Source organism: Peromyscus eremicus, chromosome 15 (genome assembly GCF_949786415.1).
Source record: "Peromyscus eremicus chromosome 15, PerEre_H2_v1, whole genome shotgun sequence".
NCBI lineage: Eukaryota > Metazoa > Chordata > Mammalia > Rodentia > Cricetidae > Peromyscus > Peromyscus eremicus.
In genome coordinates this window covers 19,747,661-19,767,107 of record NC_081431.1, presented here as the reverse complement: position 1 = coordinate 19,767,107, position 19,447 = coordinate 19,747,661, and the positions used below count along the sequence as shown (strand labels likewise).

The following is a 19,447-nucleotide window of genomic DNA, read 5'->3' as shown; positions in this document are numbered from 1 at the left end:
GACCGATTTAATATTCTTTTTTAATTTTTTAAAAAATTATATTTATGTATTTATTTATTTGTTGAAAGGGGACACTCTGGCATGTGAAGGTCAGAGGACAACTTGTGGCAGTTAGTTCTTGCTTTCCATCTTGTGATTCCTGGGGACTGAACTCAGGTCATCAGGCTCAGCAGCAAGGACCTTCACCTGCTTAGTCATCTTGCTGGCCTCGGACTTAACATTCTTGAGGACATGTAGTGTTTTCATATTTATAGTTTCTATGAAACCTCTGTTGATGTTTTATGAATATCAGGGTTTTCTTTGTGTTTACCCTAGACTTCGTGTTCAACAATAGAGATGAGGAGTTTACTTCAGTTCAACTGAAATCTTGTATCCATTGGTCAACTTATTCCAACCTCCTCAGACATGATTTTGATTACTGTTATTCATTTCCTAAAACATAAAAATTCACATTAATCTTTTTTGCTGTGGTCTAGTGAAATATACTGGAACATTTGTTCAGCATTTACACAGGAGTCTAAAGTATACTAGTATGTTTGAAAACAGCCTAAAATATAATAATACATTTGAAAACACTATGGTCCATTTTCATAATAATGCTTTTATGACATGATATACAGACATATTTCAAATTATTCAAATGTTGCCAGATTTATCCTTTGTATGTGGTTAACTTTACCAAAAACAATGGTAATTAGAACAGTGGAATTGTGCGCGTATACATGTTTGTATTGTAAGTGCACATGTATATATATATATATGCCCATGTGGGGGCAGTCCAATGTACATATACCCACACATACATGCATGTTTCTGGAGACCAGAGGCTGATATTTAGGTGTCTTCCTCAGTTACTCTCCACCATATTTTTAGAGACAGGGTCTCTTACTGAACCTAGAGCTTCTTGATTGGCTAGACTGACTTGCCAGCAAGGTGTATACGTGGGGCCTGATAGATAGGCAGTCTAGCCACTCACTAGTCAAATATTGTTCTGGTGATTGAAATATATTCCAAGTAAAAGTAGCTTGTGAATTTTTTCTACAGAACATTGACAAACATCTTGGCTCATAAGAACATAAGAAAATATTGATTGAAGAACAGGGAATAAATGCTCAAATTCTGGCAGTAGAATGATAGTCAGTCAGCCCCAGAGGTCTTCCTATCTCTATTTCCCACCCAGATCTGGGATTATAGACACATACTGCAGGCATGCCCTGTGCTTTACGTGAGTGCCACCATACTTGACTTTTACATGGAAATTAAGGCTCTGAACTCAGGTCCTTATGCTTGCACAGCCGGCCTTTACCAAATTAGCCTTCTCTGTAGCCTAGCATAGCAGAATTTATTTCTAAAAGAAACCATTTTCTCTTTTCTTCTTTCCCTGGTTCTGGGGATTGAACCCAGGACCTTGTATATGTTAGATGAGCATTATCCCACTGAACTACATCTTTCTCCTCTATTTGCTGTTTTACTTCTGCATTCTTGGTTTGTTTGTTTTTTTTAAATCAAAATACCATGGCAATGAAGCCAATAAATCTGTAAGAATTTAGCAATGCTTGGCCCCAATTAATCTGTTCATGTTCTGATTGCTTTCTTCCAAAGACAAGGCCTCATGAGAGACTTCTTCCTGCTGCCTGCCCAGCCCATGATATCAGTGAAGTGTTCCCCCTTCCACCTGAAGTCACACTGTGTGCTGATGGGAGATGCAGCTCATGCCATTGTCCCATTTTTTGGGCAAGGAATGAATGCGGTGAGTTCTCTTCCTGTGGGAAAGTTCCTCGAACATTCCAAAGTCTGTCTCAAATAGCAAATCCTAAATAGAAGTACTGTCTAAACCATCCCTGCACAGTCCCAAGAACATAACCATTTTTCTCACCACTCTAGTTCCTCAGTTAGACTCATTTCAACTCCATCGAGGATCCAGATTATTTGATACAATATCCCAGTCTAGAGAAAAGCACAACATATGATAAGGCATCCTGTTTTCTTGAGAACTATGTCTATAGCCTAATGTGGAAACTTGACTAATATGATTGGCAGGTCTAAGTAAAACTACAAACTGATTAGATGTTGAATACTACTACTTTCATGGAAATTTTGGTATTCTGGTTAGAATGAAATTTTTTAAATATAGTGCTCCTATATTAAATGTTAATATCAAAAATCTTATTAACTTCTTGCATGTATATACATGTATATGTGATAATAGTTTAACAATCACTAGTCATATATTTCTTTGATGATAGAACCATATTCTGTGGGAGGCCAACTCCTACATTTTCAAGGGTTCCTATAAGGAGGAGAGAGGGATAAGAAAATATTAGATAGAAAGATAGTGAAGAAGAGAAAGACAAAAACACAGGATAGCTTTGGGAGGACCTGGGTCAATACCCAATGGCCTTTTCCATTTATTCAAAAGGGCTTTTTATAACAATGCCAAGAGGTGGGCCAAAAGACCCCCTCCTTTCTAGATTGAAGCACACTGCACAGCCAAGTATAGACCCTTCCAAACACCTGGTAACCATGTTCGTAGTGAAATCATGCCCTTATGCAGCCCTGCTAGGTAAAGCAAGCTCAGATTCTCAAACCTTGAGTAATTTGGGCCTCCACAAATTCCCCCTTCTTAATATTTTAAAGGGCCCCTCAGACGTCTCAGATAAACTGTGTCTGTCTTAGGTCATCTTCTTCTTCATTAATCAGCCTTACACATCATGGAGATATACTCTCTGTCAAGTGTACTCTGTCTTAGGTTGGCAGCTAGCAAGAAAGACTTACCCATCTCTGACTACCAGCCTCTAGCAGGAGAAAATACAGAGCTTAATTCTATGCAGCTCTGACTCAGGTCCCTACTAAGAGCTTGCAAATAACTGGAGCAACCACAGCAATACTCCTGCTACCTCAGGCTGCCACATCTCTCAGTAAAGGAGTAAAGGATGACCAAGATGGAATGTCCTTTTTGAATGGGTCTAGGATGTCTATAGCAGCCTCAGCTGCACCAAGACCTTTTTTAATAAACTCTTGATACAACAAAATCAAATAAATCTGTAAACTCCTGATGCATCCATATCAAACCTAAAGACTCCCTTAGCTTCACCAAACCATGGTTCATTAATATTAACAGGTTAACATAATTCTAACGTGAATATTATCATACATATTTACAATTCTTATAAACTTACATCCAAAAGCCAACTCTCAATAGGGCTATTTATACTTTACAAACCTTAGGAAACATTCAAATGTGATCTCTTAACAGAACTATTTACATTTTCTTCTAACAAGACAGAGTATATGAATTGTGAGTCACCACAGTTAAAATTGTAGGTAAAATCAAAATTATCCCATTTCTGAGGTTTGCAAAAGTTCAAAAAGTCAGTTCTGATAACAGTCTTAAAGTTCCACTGACAACCCAAGATCAGGGCCTGGCTTATCTGCTGCCCTGAAGTCCCTTTTAGCAGTTCAAGTCATAATAACTCTTAGGCAAATACTTCCAAATATGAGGAGTCTCATTACCCAAATTTGTTGCAGCTCCCCTGAATGTGACAACTCAACTCAGTTCAAACAAGTGTCTCTGAAGCCTCACTCTCAGCCACAGAGGCAGTCTCAGTTAGCTTTCCCTAGGAGAGCTGCACTAGGTGGAAGGTGGAATTACTGTACTGAGCTGCTGTAAAACTCTTCAAAAAGCTTTCTGCTCAGCTAGTAGGAATCAGGAACCATCTCTTAAAGGAGCCATGCACTGGTTTGCTGCCAGCAACCAGAAGCAGTGTGGCTCTGGGCTCCATTTCATTCCAGCTTTCATAGTCTCAGTACTTCCTTGAATGCCAAATAGTGACAAAACCTTTATCCCAAACTCCTTCTTAGGAGTCTGGGGGGACTCCTTAGTCTCCTTCTTTCCCCAGACTGCAGGAGAACATCAGTGGATCAAGAACACTGATTGAGCTGCTCTCACTCCAACTCCCCTAGAGGAATACCAGCTATGGTGTCATCAGAGCTGATACTCCTCTGTTCCACACACCACACCAAGTGCTTAGGCAGCCACCGAAGTTCATTTTCATCTTGTGAAAAAACACAAACATGCCCTCAACCCCGTATTAAAACAAGGTCGGGACCCTTCCATAATACCAAGCAAGGATCTTTCCTTTTCACCTGAGCAAAAGTCACTTGGGTGCCACTGTGCCAAAATCTATCTGTGGCAGATTGCTCAGGGACATCCACATTAAAAAAATTCAGAACAAAAAGAGCATGATTCAATGCATTGTGTGGTGACTGAGGGTACAATTCCCTCCTCTTAATTTTTTGAAGCTTCATCTTGAGACTGCCATGAGTTCTCCCAACAATGCCTTGGCCTTGAGGATTATAAGGACTGCTTGTTTTGTGTTCAATTTGCCATTGGAAACAATATTGCTGAAATGCTTTACTACTATATCCAGAACCATTATTAGTTTCAATAATTTTTGGTATCCCCATATAGGAGGAACATTCCAGGCAATGAACAATTACATACTTTGGTAGCTTCTCCAGATTGTGCACTGGTCATTAAAAATCCTGAATAAGTGTCAGTGGTCATGTGTACATATTTTAATTTGCCAAATTCCACTATATGAGTGACATTCATTTGCCATAAATGATTAGGAAGAAGGCCTTGAGGGTTTACCCCCAAGTGAGATACAGAAAAATGCTTCAGACACACCCCACATTGTTTAACTATCTGTTGAGCAACTTCTTTGGTAAGATTGAGTTACTTTCTTAGACTTTTGCTATTTTGATGATGAAAAACTTGTGACTGTTGAGCTAATTCTACTTTGAATAAGGCAATCATCCATGTTAATTTGTCAGCTGATGCATTACTGTCGGCTAAAGGGCCAAGAAGTTGGAATAAACTCTAATGTGACCCACAAAGCATGGTAGCTCTCTTTGGTGAATAGCATCTTAAATTTGTTGAAACAGCATCCTAACCTGACTGTTACTAGTCCCAATGCATGGAACAGTTTCTATAACTTGAAGAGCTCTATAAATATAATGGCTATCTATATATAAATTAAATGAACTATCTACAAGAAATTGAAAAACTGTAGTCACTGTCTCAATTCTACTATCTGTGCTGAAGCTGGGGTTGTTTGTACTATGTAGCTTTTTACCATCAATAACATAAGCAGTCCTCCCATTGGAGGAACCATCAGTAAAAACTAGCATAGCATCTCTTACAAGATCTTTCATCACAACCTTAGGAAATACAAAGGAATGCATTTGGGTGAACTGCAACAATCGATCAGCTGGAAACTGATTATCAATTTGACCTAAAAACTGAGAAAAGGCAATTGCCCAAGAATCATTATTTTGCAAAAGCCAATCAATTTGTTGTTTCGTAAAAGGAACATTGATCACACTTAGTGCTTTACCAATACAATATCTAGATTCAATCCTGCTTTTCTGTACCAAACAAGCTACAGCTTCATAATATAGATTTAATGCCTTAACTGGTGAAACAGGAAGATGTAACCATAAAAGAGGACTGTTTTGCCATAATACTGATGTAGGAGTATGTCTCATGGGCAAAATATATGCATGCCAAGGTAGATCATAATTAATATAACATACTTGCTGATTTTGAATAGTACTCTCATGTAAAAGAGCCTGTCTACCTTTTTCAGTTAACTTTCTGGGAGAATTAGGATCACTATCTCCTTTTAAAATATCATTTAAAGGTTCCAAATCACCAGTAGATATTTTTAAACAAGGTTGCAACCATTGAATGTCCCCTACTAATTTTTGAAAATCATTCAAAGTTTTTAACCCATTTATTTCTTATTTCCAATTTTTGAGGCTTTAACTCCTTAAGGTATAATATATATCTTAGAAATTGAAAAGGTGGCTGTCTTTGCACTTTCTCTGGAGCAATAATTAACCCTGCAGGGGTAAGGCAGTGCTTAAGCTGTCCAAAGGTGTCAAGCAAAATTTCTTTGTCTTTTTGCACAAGCAAAATATGATCCATATAATGAATAATATAAACTTGCTGAAGTTGATCTCTAACTTTTTGGATAGCTTGAGCCACAAACTTCTGACACAATGTTGGGCTATTGACCATTCCGTGGGGTAAAACCTCCCTGAAATCTTTTCATGGGCTCTTTGAAATTAATTGATGGAATACTAAATGCAAATCTTTGACAATCTTGGGGAGCCAAAGGGATGGTATACAAACAGTCCTTTAAATCCAAAATAACTTTATAAGTATCTTTTGGTATGGCTGTAGGGGTAGACAATCCAGGCTTCAAAACTCTTATTGACTGTATGGTTTCATTAATTTTCCTTAATAGGATTGTCAGATTTCCAAGTTATAAGATTTGCATGGAGTACAGGGTGCTCTATGACCCTTCCTAAAAATACTCTAATCCATCCCTATTAGTCCTTTCTTTAGAGAGCAAAGGTGACACTTGACCATCACTATTTTTTTTACTAACTCCTGGTCAGGAACCTTTTGTTTAGTGACAATTGTATTGGGGCTATATAAGTATACTCTCATATGACCCATAACAACTCAACCCCACTAATTTACAGGCAAGTGGAGGACAATGTATGGCTGAAAGGTTCCTTCATGAACTTTCTCATCTTTCCAGGAGAGTTCATTGCTGCTCTGCTCAGGACATTGGGTTTGTCCAATCCCTTGCAGCTGTGTGATAGTTTCCATCTTTGGCCACATGGAAGGCCATTGACCAGCAGTAATAACTGACAGACCCACACTAGTGTCTAGAAAACCTGAGAAACTTTTTCTGTTTATAATCAAAGTAAGTTCTCAATGCTGTGGACCTATGGCTCGTAGCCAATAGGCATCTGACAAACCAAATCCAGCTTCTCCTCTCTTATCCCTTTTAACAGGATTTCTTGTTGTACCTGAAGAAGTAAAATTAACTGTGCAAGTCTCTGGCCTGTCTTTATTACAGAAATTCCCTTAGGTGAGTGAGTCATCACCTTAAATTCTCCAATGTAATCAGCATCAATTACTCCAGGAGCAACAAAGACCCCCTGCATGGTAATACTACTTCTTCCCAACAATAACCCTAAAGTGCCTTCCAGCAAAGGCCCATAAACACCAGTAGGGAGGGGTTGCATCCCCATTTCAGGAGTCAAAACCGTATAGATAGAAAAGCTGAGATCTAATCCAGCACTACCTTGGGTTGCTCTGTAGAGGTCCTGAATGTATTTCTTTGCTGGGACTGCAGAATTACCCCAGAAATCTACTCTGTTAGGGCCTGGGACTGGCCCCTCCATCCATTTCCCTGGAAAGGATTCCTCTGGGTATCCATTCTTGATAGACATTTATGGCCCAATGCATCCTTCTTTTGCATCTCAGGAACAATCCAGGTTTCTTATTTGCCCTTAAGCTTTTTCCCCTTTCAGGACACCTTTGACCTTATGTCCTATCTGGCCACACCCAAAGCAGCTTCCTAGTGGTCCAACAGCTCTCCCTTGTCTTGAGCCATAATTTCTTTGCTAGTAAAGAACACCCTTGGCTGTTTTCCCCTGTAATGCTGCAGCCATGACTATTCCCTGATTATATAGTCAGAGATATTTCCTTTCTCTCTAAAATGTCTCAAAGCAATTTGATAAGTAGCATTAGCATTTTCATAGGTAAACTGTATAACAAGCAAAAGTCCAGCTTCTGAATCCCCAATTAACCTGCCTGTTGTCTGCATTGGCCTAGAGACAAAGTCCTGAAACAATTCATCAGTCCCTTGCCTTATCTTTGATAAATCCTTAGTCTGTCTTCCAGACAATAGAAGCTTATTCCAGGCATTTTGACAGCTGCATTTACCTGAGCATAGACTGCCATATCAAAATTTAACTGTTGACCTATCTCCCGATAAAGACCTTCTCTGGCAAGTATATCAAAAGTAATGAGAATCTGTTGAACCCAATTTATTTTAGCTGTGGCCTGACATTGCTCCACAAACTAACTTTTCCAAAGCAAATAATATCTGCCTGACAGGCAAGCTCTGGCCATCTGTTTCCAGTCCCCAGGAGGCAAGGCTTCTAGAGCTAGGCTTTCTAACAAAGGCTGCATAAACAGGGTGGTCAGGCCATATTGGTTGCATGCTGTTTTTAATTCCTTACATTGTTTAAAAGGAATCAGAACATTCACTAACATGATATTATCCTGGGCATCTTGCTGCTCAATTACAGGGAACATTTTAAATCCTTGCACCCTCTCCCCTCTGCTAGCTGCTTCTCTAATACTGGCTTGAAGGGGAGATGCTGGGCTAGCAGCAAGGGTTTTCCATGTTCCGGGAGGCTTTTGCACCAGGGCAATTATGGGCAACTTTTCCCTTCTGATAGATGACCCCCCAGATGAGTCTAATTCCGCCACTACAGAAGGAAGATGAGTACCCTTCTGAGAAGGAAAGACCTGAAGAGCCTCCAATTTTTGAGAAAGAGAAATTACTAAATCTCTCAAGCCCTTCATTTCCTCCCTTGTCTCATCTCAAGACTTCTATTCCATAATCTCGGCTTCATGGCCAAGACGGACTGACCCTGATTGAATGGTTTTTTTAAAGCATTCCCATCGGGTGGCAGCTCTAGCAGAGTGGAAGGTTTTGTTTCATCTGTGTCTGCCTCAGGGAAAATGCCCCCTGCCACTCAGGACTCAGATCCAAACTGTCCAGAACTAGTGCCCACAGGCCAAAAGCTTCCATTGGGATCTTTTCTGTCCCATGTTCCTCATAATGTTGTTGCATTTTAATTCCAATCTTCCCCCATGATTCTGTGTCCAGAGTCCCATAGTCAGAAAACCAAGGACACAGTTCCTCTATAAACTCTAAGAACCTTAACTTTTAGCTGCTCAGGTTTATATATATAATTTTACTCCTGAAGACTAGAATACCACTGCTTAATCCTTAATTCATAAACAGACATGTCCAACTGCTTCCATGGTGGCCCCTACTCTCTCTTTCTTGTCTCCTCTACACCCAAGTCCCAAGTTCTGGTATCATCTGTGGGAGCCCACTCCCACCATTTCAAGGGTTCCTATGAGGAGGAGAGAGGGATAAGAAAATATTAGATAGAAAGATAGTGAAGAGGAGAATGACAAAACACAGGATAGTTGCAGGAAGACCTGGGTCAATACCCAGTGGCCTTTTCTGTTTATTCAAAGGAGCTTTTCATAATAATTCCAACAGGCAGGGCAAAAGACCTCCCCCTTGCCAGATCAAAGCACACTGCACAGCCAAGTATAGATCCTTCCAAACACCTAGTAACCATGGTCAAATCATCCCCTTATACAGCCCTGCTGGGTAAAGCAAGCTCAGATTCTCAGACCCTGAGTAATTTGGGCCTCCACAATATTCCAATTAAAAGTAGCTTGTGACTTTTCTACAAAGCAATTTCAAGCACTTGTTTCATAAGGACATAAGTAAACATCAGTTATAGCATTGTGGATAAATGCCCAAGTTCTGGAAGTAGTTCAAATTTTGCCTCAGGGATTCATTACACAATGTGTTTTTCGTAACTTATCTGATATCCACCTTTCACCTCTAACGCTACAATTTTACTAATGTCTACCCCAATACTTGCAGAGAAAAAAACAAATTATTTTAAGTAAAAATGTAGAACTGTTGTCTTTGCCTTATATGTCATCTCTTACATCAAAGTTCCTATACCATAAAGAACTTGCAGACATTCGTTGAAAAATACATTTGCTACTTTAAATGCAATCACTATAATTGATATGAAAAGTATATTTTACGTGTTTTTACATTGTCTCTAAAACTGTAGTTTGATACCAAGTGAGTCCCAGGAAAGGCACAAAGCTACACAGAGAAACCCTGTCTCGAAAAACAAAAAAAGAACCTGTGAATAAAACTGTAGTTTGAATTTGTAGATAATGAAACTTGGGGTTCTTATTCATTTAGTATCACCTTAGTAATTTTTCAAGTTCTTTGTGTTCAAATTTTGTTTTAAATTTGAGTTATAGGAACTAAATTAATTTGATCCTATCATTAATTTTTTTAACAATAATGGGGATTGAACCTAAGGCCTCATGCATGGTGGGCACAGTCCTCAACCACTGAGCTATATGCTCAGCTCAATAAATCATTCTATACATGAATCTTACAGACCTGACTAGTTTACAACTAACTCATGGTAGAGACATGTAATTGTTAGTCTTAAAGGAGCATTGGGATCCACCAAAATCACAGATATATTTAATTTTTTTGTTGTTCATTTTCAAATCATTATAATCATTGCAGATATCAATGAGGCAGAGACAGCACGAGGGTCCAGCAGCTGGTCTTTGTATCATGATTAGACATAAGATGGGAACCTGTCTGTTACATTAAAGATCCCCAGTCTATGCACTATACTGGCCAATACTAGTTCTCTTTATAATTGCTATGAAGTGTTTCATTATTTATGCCTTATTTTTACCCATTTTTCTTGTTTCAGGGCTTTGAAGACTGCTTGGTATTTGATGAGTTAATGGACAAATTCAATAACGATCTTAGTAAGTATACTTTCTCAGGAGGACGTAGACTAGCCCAGATGATCAGTTGTGGGCTGACTTATGATCCTGGCACTCTAATAATGTCTCTGCCATAGTCATTGCCCATTCCAGAGAATGACCACCCAGAGAGGGAAACCTAGAATTTATGGAGGAAAGTGCTGGTCATCTTTCAATTACTATAGCAATACCTGGGATAATCAACTTAGAAAAGGTTTATTGTGACATTTACCAGACTTTTCTTTTGAGCCACCAACCAGCTCCCAAATCATGACACGGTGACTTATTATTAGTTATGACACATTTAGCTTAGGCATATTTCTTGCTAGCTCTTTTAACTTAAATTAACCTGTTTCTCTTTATCTACCTTTTGCCTTGGGGCTTATTACCTTTCTTCTGTATATCTTACTTTCACTGTTTCTCAGGCTGGCTGGCTGGCATCTGTCTGGCTTCTTGCCACAGGCATGTCCCTCATACTCTCCTCCTTCTCTCATTCTTCCTTCTTCTTTTCTCCTGAGCCTCGATTTCTCCTACTGTGTATTCTCTCTGCTGCTAGCCCCACCTATCCTTTCTCTGCCTAGCTATTGGCCATTCAGCTCTTTATTAATCAAATGCCTTAGACAGGCAAGGTGAAACAAATGCAACACAGCCTTACATTGTTAGACAAGTGCAGCATAAACAAAAGTAACATACCTGTGCACAGTTGAAGTGATATTCTGCACCATACACAAATGCAACACATCTTTGCCTACTTAAAATAATATTCTACAACAGTGTCTCTCAGTTTCAGAAGTTCTAGTCTATGATCAGTTGGCCCCTTGCTCTAGGCCCGTGGAGAGGAGACATCGTGGTGGCTAGCCAGCAGCAGAGAAAAAGTCACTCACCTCCTGATCTGGAAGTGACAGAGAAGGCCAGGGAGACCTAGGACCCACAGCCCCCTCTAAGGGCATGCCTCCAGTGACTCAAGGACCTCTTGGTAGGCCTCATGCCTGTAAGATCCTACCACTCCCGGGTAGCAGTGACCCACTGACAGATAAGAGTTCAGAGCAGCAGCAGATCAGGGTGGATCTGTGCACCTTTCTCTGCCTTCCAGCTCTGGTGGTCCACCTTTGCCTACAGCCTTCACAGAACACCCTCAGAAACACTCAAGCCCTCAAAGAAACACACACAAAAAAGGGTAAAAGTGGAGGGTTGAGCATCGTTTAAAGTTGTCACATGAACCTGTGCAGTTACTTGTTACTGTAACTAGAGAAGCAACTTGAGGAGGGAAAGGTTTGTTTTGCTTTATAGTTCAAGGGCTGTGGTTCATGACAGAGGGAAGGCATGGAGGCAGAAGTGTGAGTCACATCCGCAGTCAGGAGGCAAAGAATTGCTGGTGCTTGTTCCACTTTCTCCTTTTTATTCATTCTGGGACACCAGCCCATCAGATTAATGCTGCCCACACTAAGGGTGGGTCTTTCCTCTTTGTTTTGTTTTTGTTTTTGTTTTTGTTTTTTTTTGTTTGTTTGTTTTCTGGAGCTGAGGACCAAAGCCAGGTCCTTGTGCTTGCTAGGCAAGTGCTCTACCACTGAGCTAAATCCCCAACCCTGGGTCTTTCCTCTTCGGTTCTACCTCTCTGGCATCATCCCTATAGACACATGTCCAGAGATGTGTTTCCATGGTAATTCTAAATCCAATCAAGTTCTCAATGTAGATTAACCATCACATTTTTTTTCCCATTTGGGAAATTATGATTTAAACAACCAATATCCTAATATTAGTTTTATTCTAACCTTTATTTGATCACAACAGGAAATACTCAATGGACATTGCTCAATAACTGTAGGTTGTTGTCATTATCAATAGTTTTATAAGATTAAAATTTTTCAAGAGGAAACACTGTTTAGTTTGACCTACCTGGAGACCAGCAGTTTTTAAAATTTTTTATTTTGCTTGTTAAAAGATTTATTTATATGTCTGTGTGTGAGTGTATAGCATGTGTGCACAGGTGCCCTCAGAGGTCAGAAGATGGCATTAGATCTTCTAAGCCAGAGTTACAGGTGGTTGTGGGCCACCCAAGGTGGGTGCTAGGAACAGAGTTCAGGTCCTTCGAAAGAGCAGCCAGTGCACTTAACCACTGAGCCATCTCTCCCGAATATTTTCTGTATATTCTTTAAACACATATATGTTTTATTTAATTTTGATTTCTAGGTGTGTGCCTTCCTGAATTCTCAAGATTTAGGATTCCAGATGACCATGCAATTTCAGACCTGTCTATGTACAATTATATAGAGGTGAGAAAAGTTTGGCTCCATTCCATGAGACAGTTTACCAATAGACTAGAAAGAAGGCTTTTTATTTTCCTTTGCTCCAGCCTTGTCTCATACATGCTGCATAAGAATATGTGTGGACAAAGGCACACATGTACACACACAATAGACACATGCAAGTATGCACATGTACGCACCCCCCCCACACACACACCATTTCTTAAACATAGGTAGATTGCTGCGATGTAGCCAATGACAAAGACTCATCATTTCTACCTGATTTCAGAAGCACTTTGAAGATAACAGAGATAGCAAAACATCTAAAATTTCACAGGTCCAAATTTCAGACATTTAGGAGGTAGCCATATTCTATTCTCAAAATATGAATTTGAGATACATTAAAATAATTGTGAAATCTTAGAAATATTGAATGGCTTTTTTTTTATCTTTCTTTCTTTCTTTCTTTCTTGAGACAGCATTTCTCTGTGTAACGCCCTGGCTGTCCTAGAACTCGCTCTGTAGACCAGAGGGACCTTGAACTCAGAAATCCACCTGCCTCAGCCTCCTGAATGCTGGGATTAAAGGCCTGAATGACTTTTTCTTAACAGAATATCCTGAGTATTTAGAATACCATGGAATAAAAACAGTATATAATACCAAAGAAATTCTTGATCAGAAAGATGAGTACTATTAAGACTTACACTTCATTTTAAGCTAGTCATGTCAAAGTCTCATGACAAATGATTGTTATTATTGCTTTAAAATAGGAAAATGGAAAAGTTTACACAAAAAACAAGGGAAATAGTGGCCATTTCCATTTCTCTTGAAGAGAGAAAGAAATAATGTTGGCATAGTTGTAACATATACAATTGAGTTCTAGAAGATACTGGGAGACTTTGTTGATATATATTACCTGACTCCAAAAGTAGGTCATGGGCTGGAAGATAACTCTGGGTGAGGACACTTGCTGCTCAAGAATGAAGGTCTGAGTTCTAATTCCCAAGATGCATGCAAAATGCTGGAGTGGCCATGCCCTTGGAACTCCAGAGTAGTGAGGGCCTTGCTTGCTGTCAGAATAACTCCAAGTTCAATGAGAGACTGCCTTGCTGGAATAAGGAGGAGAGTGATAGAGCAGGTGTTAGTTGATTTTGCTCTTTTGGGGGAGCCCACCACCCAGCTCCCAAATAAATCACACATGGAGGCTTATTCTTACTTATGAATTCCCAGCCTTAGCTTGTCTTGTTTCTTGCCAGCTTGTCTTAACTTTAATTTATCCCATCTACCTTGTGCCTCTGGGCTTTTTCCTTTTCTTACTTCTGTATATCTTACTTTCACGCTTACTCTGTAGCTGGCTGTGCGGCTGTGTGGCTGGCCTGTTACATCCTCCTCTCCTTTCCCTCCTTGCTCCTTCCCCTCCTCCTCCCATATTTCTCCCTCTATTTATTCTCTCTGCCTGCCAGCCCTGCCTATCCTTTCTCCTGCCTCACTATTGGCTGTTCAGCTTGTTATTAGACTATCAGGTGTTTTAGGCAGGCACAATAGCACAGCTTCACAGAGTTAAACAAATGCAACATAAAAGAGTGCAACACATCTTTGCATCATTAAAACAAATGTTCTACAGCATAAACAAATGTAACACATCTTAAAATAATATTCTACAACAATCAGAACTCCTTTCTGGTCTCTGCATGCATGTGCATATAGAAGAGTGCATACCTATGCACATATACCACACACATTCAACAGGTGCGCGCGCACGCACACACACACACACACACACACATGCACACACAAAGCCAGTTTAATATAACACAACACTTGTCCTAAGTAGTAATATAAAACAGGACAGAGGCAGTTGTAAGTCATCCTTGTTGCCATAAACAATGTTGCCAGTTAAGTAGAGGGCAACAGTAATTGATCAAACCTTTGAACTTACAGGTCATTCAAAATTCTGGTTCAATATATCTTTCGCTGAAACAGAATTTTTTTATTGAAATTGTCTTCTAGGAAAAACCAGACTAGATTTTGTATGTTTTCAAGGCAATGTCTTGTACTCCTGAAATTTCTTAAGGGGACTTGGGGATGACTATTATGGAAATGGGATTTTATTTGACTCTTGTGTTAGCATCCTTTGTTGGGACAACTGTGAATGAAGACTAGTAGAAAACTGTTGTCAGGAAAGAGAGCTGCTTCTTTTAAGGTACTCTTTTTAAAACTCCTGTCATTGCAGATGCGAGCACATGTCAACTCTAGGTGGTTCCTGTTTCAAAGGATCCTAGATAAATTTCTTCATGCTATTATGCCATCTACCTTTATCCCTCTCTATACCATGGTAAGAACTGTATTAAAGGCTTTGCCTCATTTCCTCTCTGTGTAGCTATTAAAGAATACACTACATGCTTTTAAATCTCCCTGCAGGTCGCCTTCACCAGAATAAGATACCACGAGGCAGTGCTGCGCTGGCATTGGCAAAAAAAGGTTTGAAGAATTTGACTATTGAAAACCGTGATGTGTTGAAGTGTCATATAGTTTTATGGTCATATCTATTTCAGGGAAATACAGACATGACAGGACAGAGACATTATGCTTGTCTTCCAAGTAAAACCTTCCCTGAGTCTACAGAGTACAGAGCACACACTCTGCGTGATGAAAAAAAAAGAGAGAGAAATTTGAAGAGGAAAATGAGGCTGATATTTCTCAGCTTTTTACTTTGTATTAGCATCGTGAGCTACTCTTGACTTTTGCATTATGTGGTATCTTTGTGGGTTTAACTTGTAAAATTAGACAGAACTGTGTCACTTATAACACACTGTCTAGTGGAATGTAGTGATGCATTCATTTTGAGAAGCTGACCCAGGGGTGCCATTAAATGCAATTCAGATTCCTGACTACTTTAGGAATTTTATAACTTCATTTGTGGATAGTTTATTGAGTGCATATATACTGAGCAAGATGCTTCAGTGGACAAGATGTAGTGCCAATCTTACCTGTGGCTCAGGAACTAATAGGAAAGGTGGACAAATATGGTGGGGCATGCCTCATGAGCTACTGCAAGGAGAATATGAGTATAGGCTAGGTAATGAAGGCTGAAGATACACTAGCCAGGAGGCCCAGGGTGTAACAGTGGCCAGATGGAAGCTGGAGGGGTAAGTAGGGCCTTCAGCATCCTGCTGAAACAGGAAGAAGACCAGTCTACGGAAAGCTGAGAGACCTAAGAAGGCTTAAACACCCAGGCTAGGATTTTAGGTCAGTGACTTTGCTGTGAAGAGAATGGGTTGGAAAGAATGAAGATCTACCTGTAAGCTCTACCTCCATAAAGATGAATAAAATAGGGGCTGGGAAGATTGTTCTGTGGGTGAAATTCTTTTTGCACAGTCATGAAAGCCTGTGATGAGACCCCCCCAGCACCCACATAAAAGCTGGACACGGTACACATCTGTAACCCTGTTCAAGGGTGAGGGTCGGGGTAGATTCCAAGGGCTTGCTAGCCAAAACAGTGAGTTCTAAGTTCAGTGAGAGACTCTGTCTCAAAACAATAAATTGGAGAGAGAAGGGGGAAACCACCTCACATTAATCTCTGGCCTCTACCATGTGTACGCAAAAGTGCACCCCCTACCTATGTACACATAACACACATACCTACACACCCAATAACATAGGTCCCTGACCTCAATGATAAAGCCATGCAAAGGAGAAGAGACAAGCAGGCAGAATGCACTGAAATAAGGGTGGGGACAGAGCAGAGGTCAAACAATCAAGTTGCTGCTTCAAGTTAAAAGCAACAGAGAACTGCACACTTGTCTGTGATGTAGAAGACTCCTGTGCACTTGTCTGTGATATAGAGAGAGAATTGCACACTCATCTGTGATGTAGGAAGACACCTGTGCACTTGTCTGTGATATAGAGAGAGAATTGCACACTCATCTGTGATGTAGGAAGACACCTGTGCACTTGTCTGTGATATATAGAGAGAACTGCATACTTGTCTATGATGTAGGAAGGCACCTGTGCACTTGTCTGTGATATATAGGGGGAAAGTTGTACACTTATCTGTGATGTAGGAAGGAAATTTATCTCAAGATTCAACCTCTGGCTGAACAGTTTTGGACGTTTGCCATCCTTTCAGGTGATAAACAAAGGACTCTTCGGCCTTGGATCCCTGATAGCCATTGGAAGTGCCTACCTACTTGTGCAGCACATGCCCCTGAGACCTCTGGGATTCTTGAGAAGGCTGCCATGGACTGGAACCACAGGATACTGGAATAGGAACCCAAGTGTCTTCTGGCAAGTTCCATGGAGTCACTAGGAAAAATTCCCCATTTCACCAACCAAAGCATCAAGGTTCCGGGTAAAAAATGCTTGACTACTCTCCAAAATCAAGGACCAAATGCATGTTTCCATTGGCACATTTAATTCACTACTGGAAAATAATTGTCAGCATATAACCAAGTTCCACGTAGAATTTCTGTGTGTTTGTCAGCTGAACGAGGGGAGATGCCGTTGCTGTTTTTGTAGTGTTTCCATCCCTTTGCATGCTTGGGCTGGGTCAATTTAAATTAAAATTGCAATAACCAAGGTCTCTTTCACTTCTCAAAAACGAGTTTTTGTATATGGGACATTATAGGAGCAACAACATTCCGGACTGAAAACCACAGCCTGCCTGGTGTGCTACTTCCCCTTTGTAGCAGTCGATGGGGTTTGCCTAACCACAGGTTCAGAGCACTTGTTAGAATCAGGGTGTGAATGAAAGGCAGGCTGTTCCAAAGAGTTCCAGGATGAATTTATTTCCCAGGCTCCAGATACCAGAATTATTACCTTTTGAAGAAAGGGCTATTAATGGCATGTCAAGTGAAGAATAAGAAAGGGTTGTTATTAGTAAATGAAATATACCCAAGAGTGAAAAGGAGACAGGAAGGCTGTCTTGCAGAAGCATGGAGACATAGTTCATTCCATTTTAGACACACAGAAGTGATGCCTTGAACATCACACTGTGACAGTTGGCGTCATCTTCAAAGTGCAGTGTGGAGACTCTTTGGTTCTTTCTTCAGTAGACTGACTGGTACACTTGGAAGTTCTTTTCAAACATTGTTAATTTTCAAAGCTACGATACTAGGTTTTGTTTGTTTGTTTTTGAGACAGGGTTTTTCTGTGTAGTTTTGGTGCCTGTCCTGGATCTCGCTCTGTAGACCAGGCTGGCCTCGAACTCACAGAGATCTGCCTGGCTCTGCCTCCCAACTGCTGGGATTAAAGGCGTGCGCCACCACTGCCTGGCCTACAATACTAGTTTTATAGGTAATAAAGACTGAGGTAATAAAGATAAAACAATTTGCATTTTCATATTGTCAAAGACATCCTTGAGTCCTAATAATCTAGGCTTGGTGTGTAGGGAAAGAAAAATATTGTTTTCAGAAAGGGGACGTAGCTCTGTAGTAGAGTGCTTACCTAGCATGCCCAGGGCTCTGGGTTGGATTCCCTAGCACTGCAAAAATAAACAAATAGTATAATTGTTCCTTTTATTTCTTAAGTTTGTTGGCTGCAGTTACTATAACAGATTGTCAAAAGGGAACAAACTGAAGTTTAGAAGCATGTGTATTTCATATGTACATGGGAGAGGCTCAGAAAATGAGCTGGCTTAGGGGCTGGAGAGATGGCTCAGCTGTTAGTGCATATTCCACTCTTGCAGAGGCTTCTAGTTCTGTTCTCAGCACCCATATCAGGCAGCTCGCAACTGCCCCTAATTTCATGCCTCTGGCTTCCTTGGGCTCCTGTACCCATGTGCATATAACCACGCATAGACTGCCCCCCCATAATTGAAAAATCTTTAGAGTCCAAAATTTCTAGAAGTAGCAAGGGGATGCACGGAAGGGATTAGAGGGAAGAAAGAGAAGGGAGGAAATGATGTAATTTTATTTTAAGTTAAAAACATATATAAAAGGGAGGAATCTGTGTGATACACAATGTTGTGAGGAAACAGCTTAAATAAAAATCTGGTACATTTTAAAAAAAACATTTAAAAAAGAAAGTAAGCTTCTGTAGAAAGCCCTGATTTACATCATCTTCAACAAGTAGTAAAGGTATGGGGACATGATAGGACAAAGGAGAGGGATTGGAACCCCTGGAGCAGCAAGCCTTAAGTCACCTAGGCAAGTCAGGGGAGGCTTCTCTTCTATTGTCTCTTCTCCGTGACTTTCCACTCAAGGTAACCCCACAAAATGGAGCACATTTGGGGGCAGTATGTGCTGTTCTCCTCCAGGTATGAACAATGACACGTGGGAAGATGATCTCCTCACTAATGTGGCCCATCTGATATCCGGATCCTACTGATAAACAATGAAAATTTAAAAACGCACTGTATGGAGCTGGTGAGATGGCTGAGTGAGAAAAGGTGCTTGCTGCCAAGCCTGGCGACCTGAGTTCGATCCCTGGGACACCCATGGTGGAAGGAGAGAACTGTTTCCCACAAGTTGTCCTCTGAGTTCCACATGCACAATATGACATGAGTGTGTACATGCACACACACATACACATACACATACAATAAATAAATAAATGTACTAAAATTTAAATAATATTGCATGGTATTAACACACTAAAATGTTTATTTTCATCTCTCTCTGAATGTAACTTTGTTTACTGGGAACTCCTCGGCAGGTGTTTTGACAAAATAGTGGGGAATTATTAAAAGGAAAGGAGACTTTGTCAAACT

The 19,447-nt window shown here is 40.2% G+C and overlaps 1 protein-coding gene across 2 annotated transcripts in view; it reads left to right on the top strand.

Annotated features, from left to right (window-relative positions):
• Positions 1-17,286, top strand: part of Kmo (kynurenine 3-monooxygenase) — a 41,490-nt gene extending 24,204 nt beyond the window's left edge. The window contains exons 10-16 of one of the 2 annotated variants that reach the window (XM_059280658.1): positions 1,603-1,750; positions 10,438-10,495; positions 12,683-12,774; positions 12,871-12,877; positions 15,021-15,073; positions 15,160-15,219; positions 16,868-17,286. In XM_059280658.1, coding sequence (XP_059136641.1) covers positions 1,603-1,750; positions 10,438-10,495; positions 12,683-12,774; positions 12,871-12,877; positions 15,021-15,073; positions 15,160-15,219; positions 16,868-17,047 — 598 coding nt within the window. In that variant the 3' untranslated portion in view covers positions 17,048-17,286. Of the gene's footprint in view, positions 1-1,602; positions 1,751-10,437; positions 10,496-12,682; positions 12,775-12,870; positions 12,878-14,971; positions 15,074-15,159; positions 15,220-16,867 lie in introns of both variants that reach the window. The other variant, XM_059280657.1, reaches the window with a different exon arrangement.
• The last annotated feature ends 2,161 nt before the right edge of the window (positions 17,287-19,447 follow it).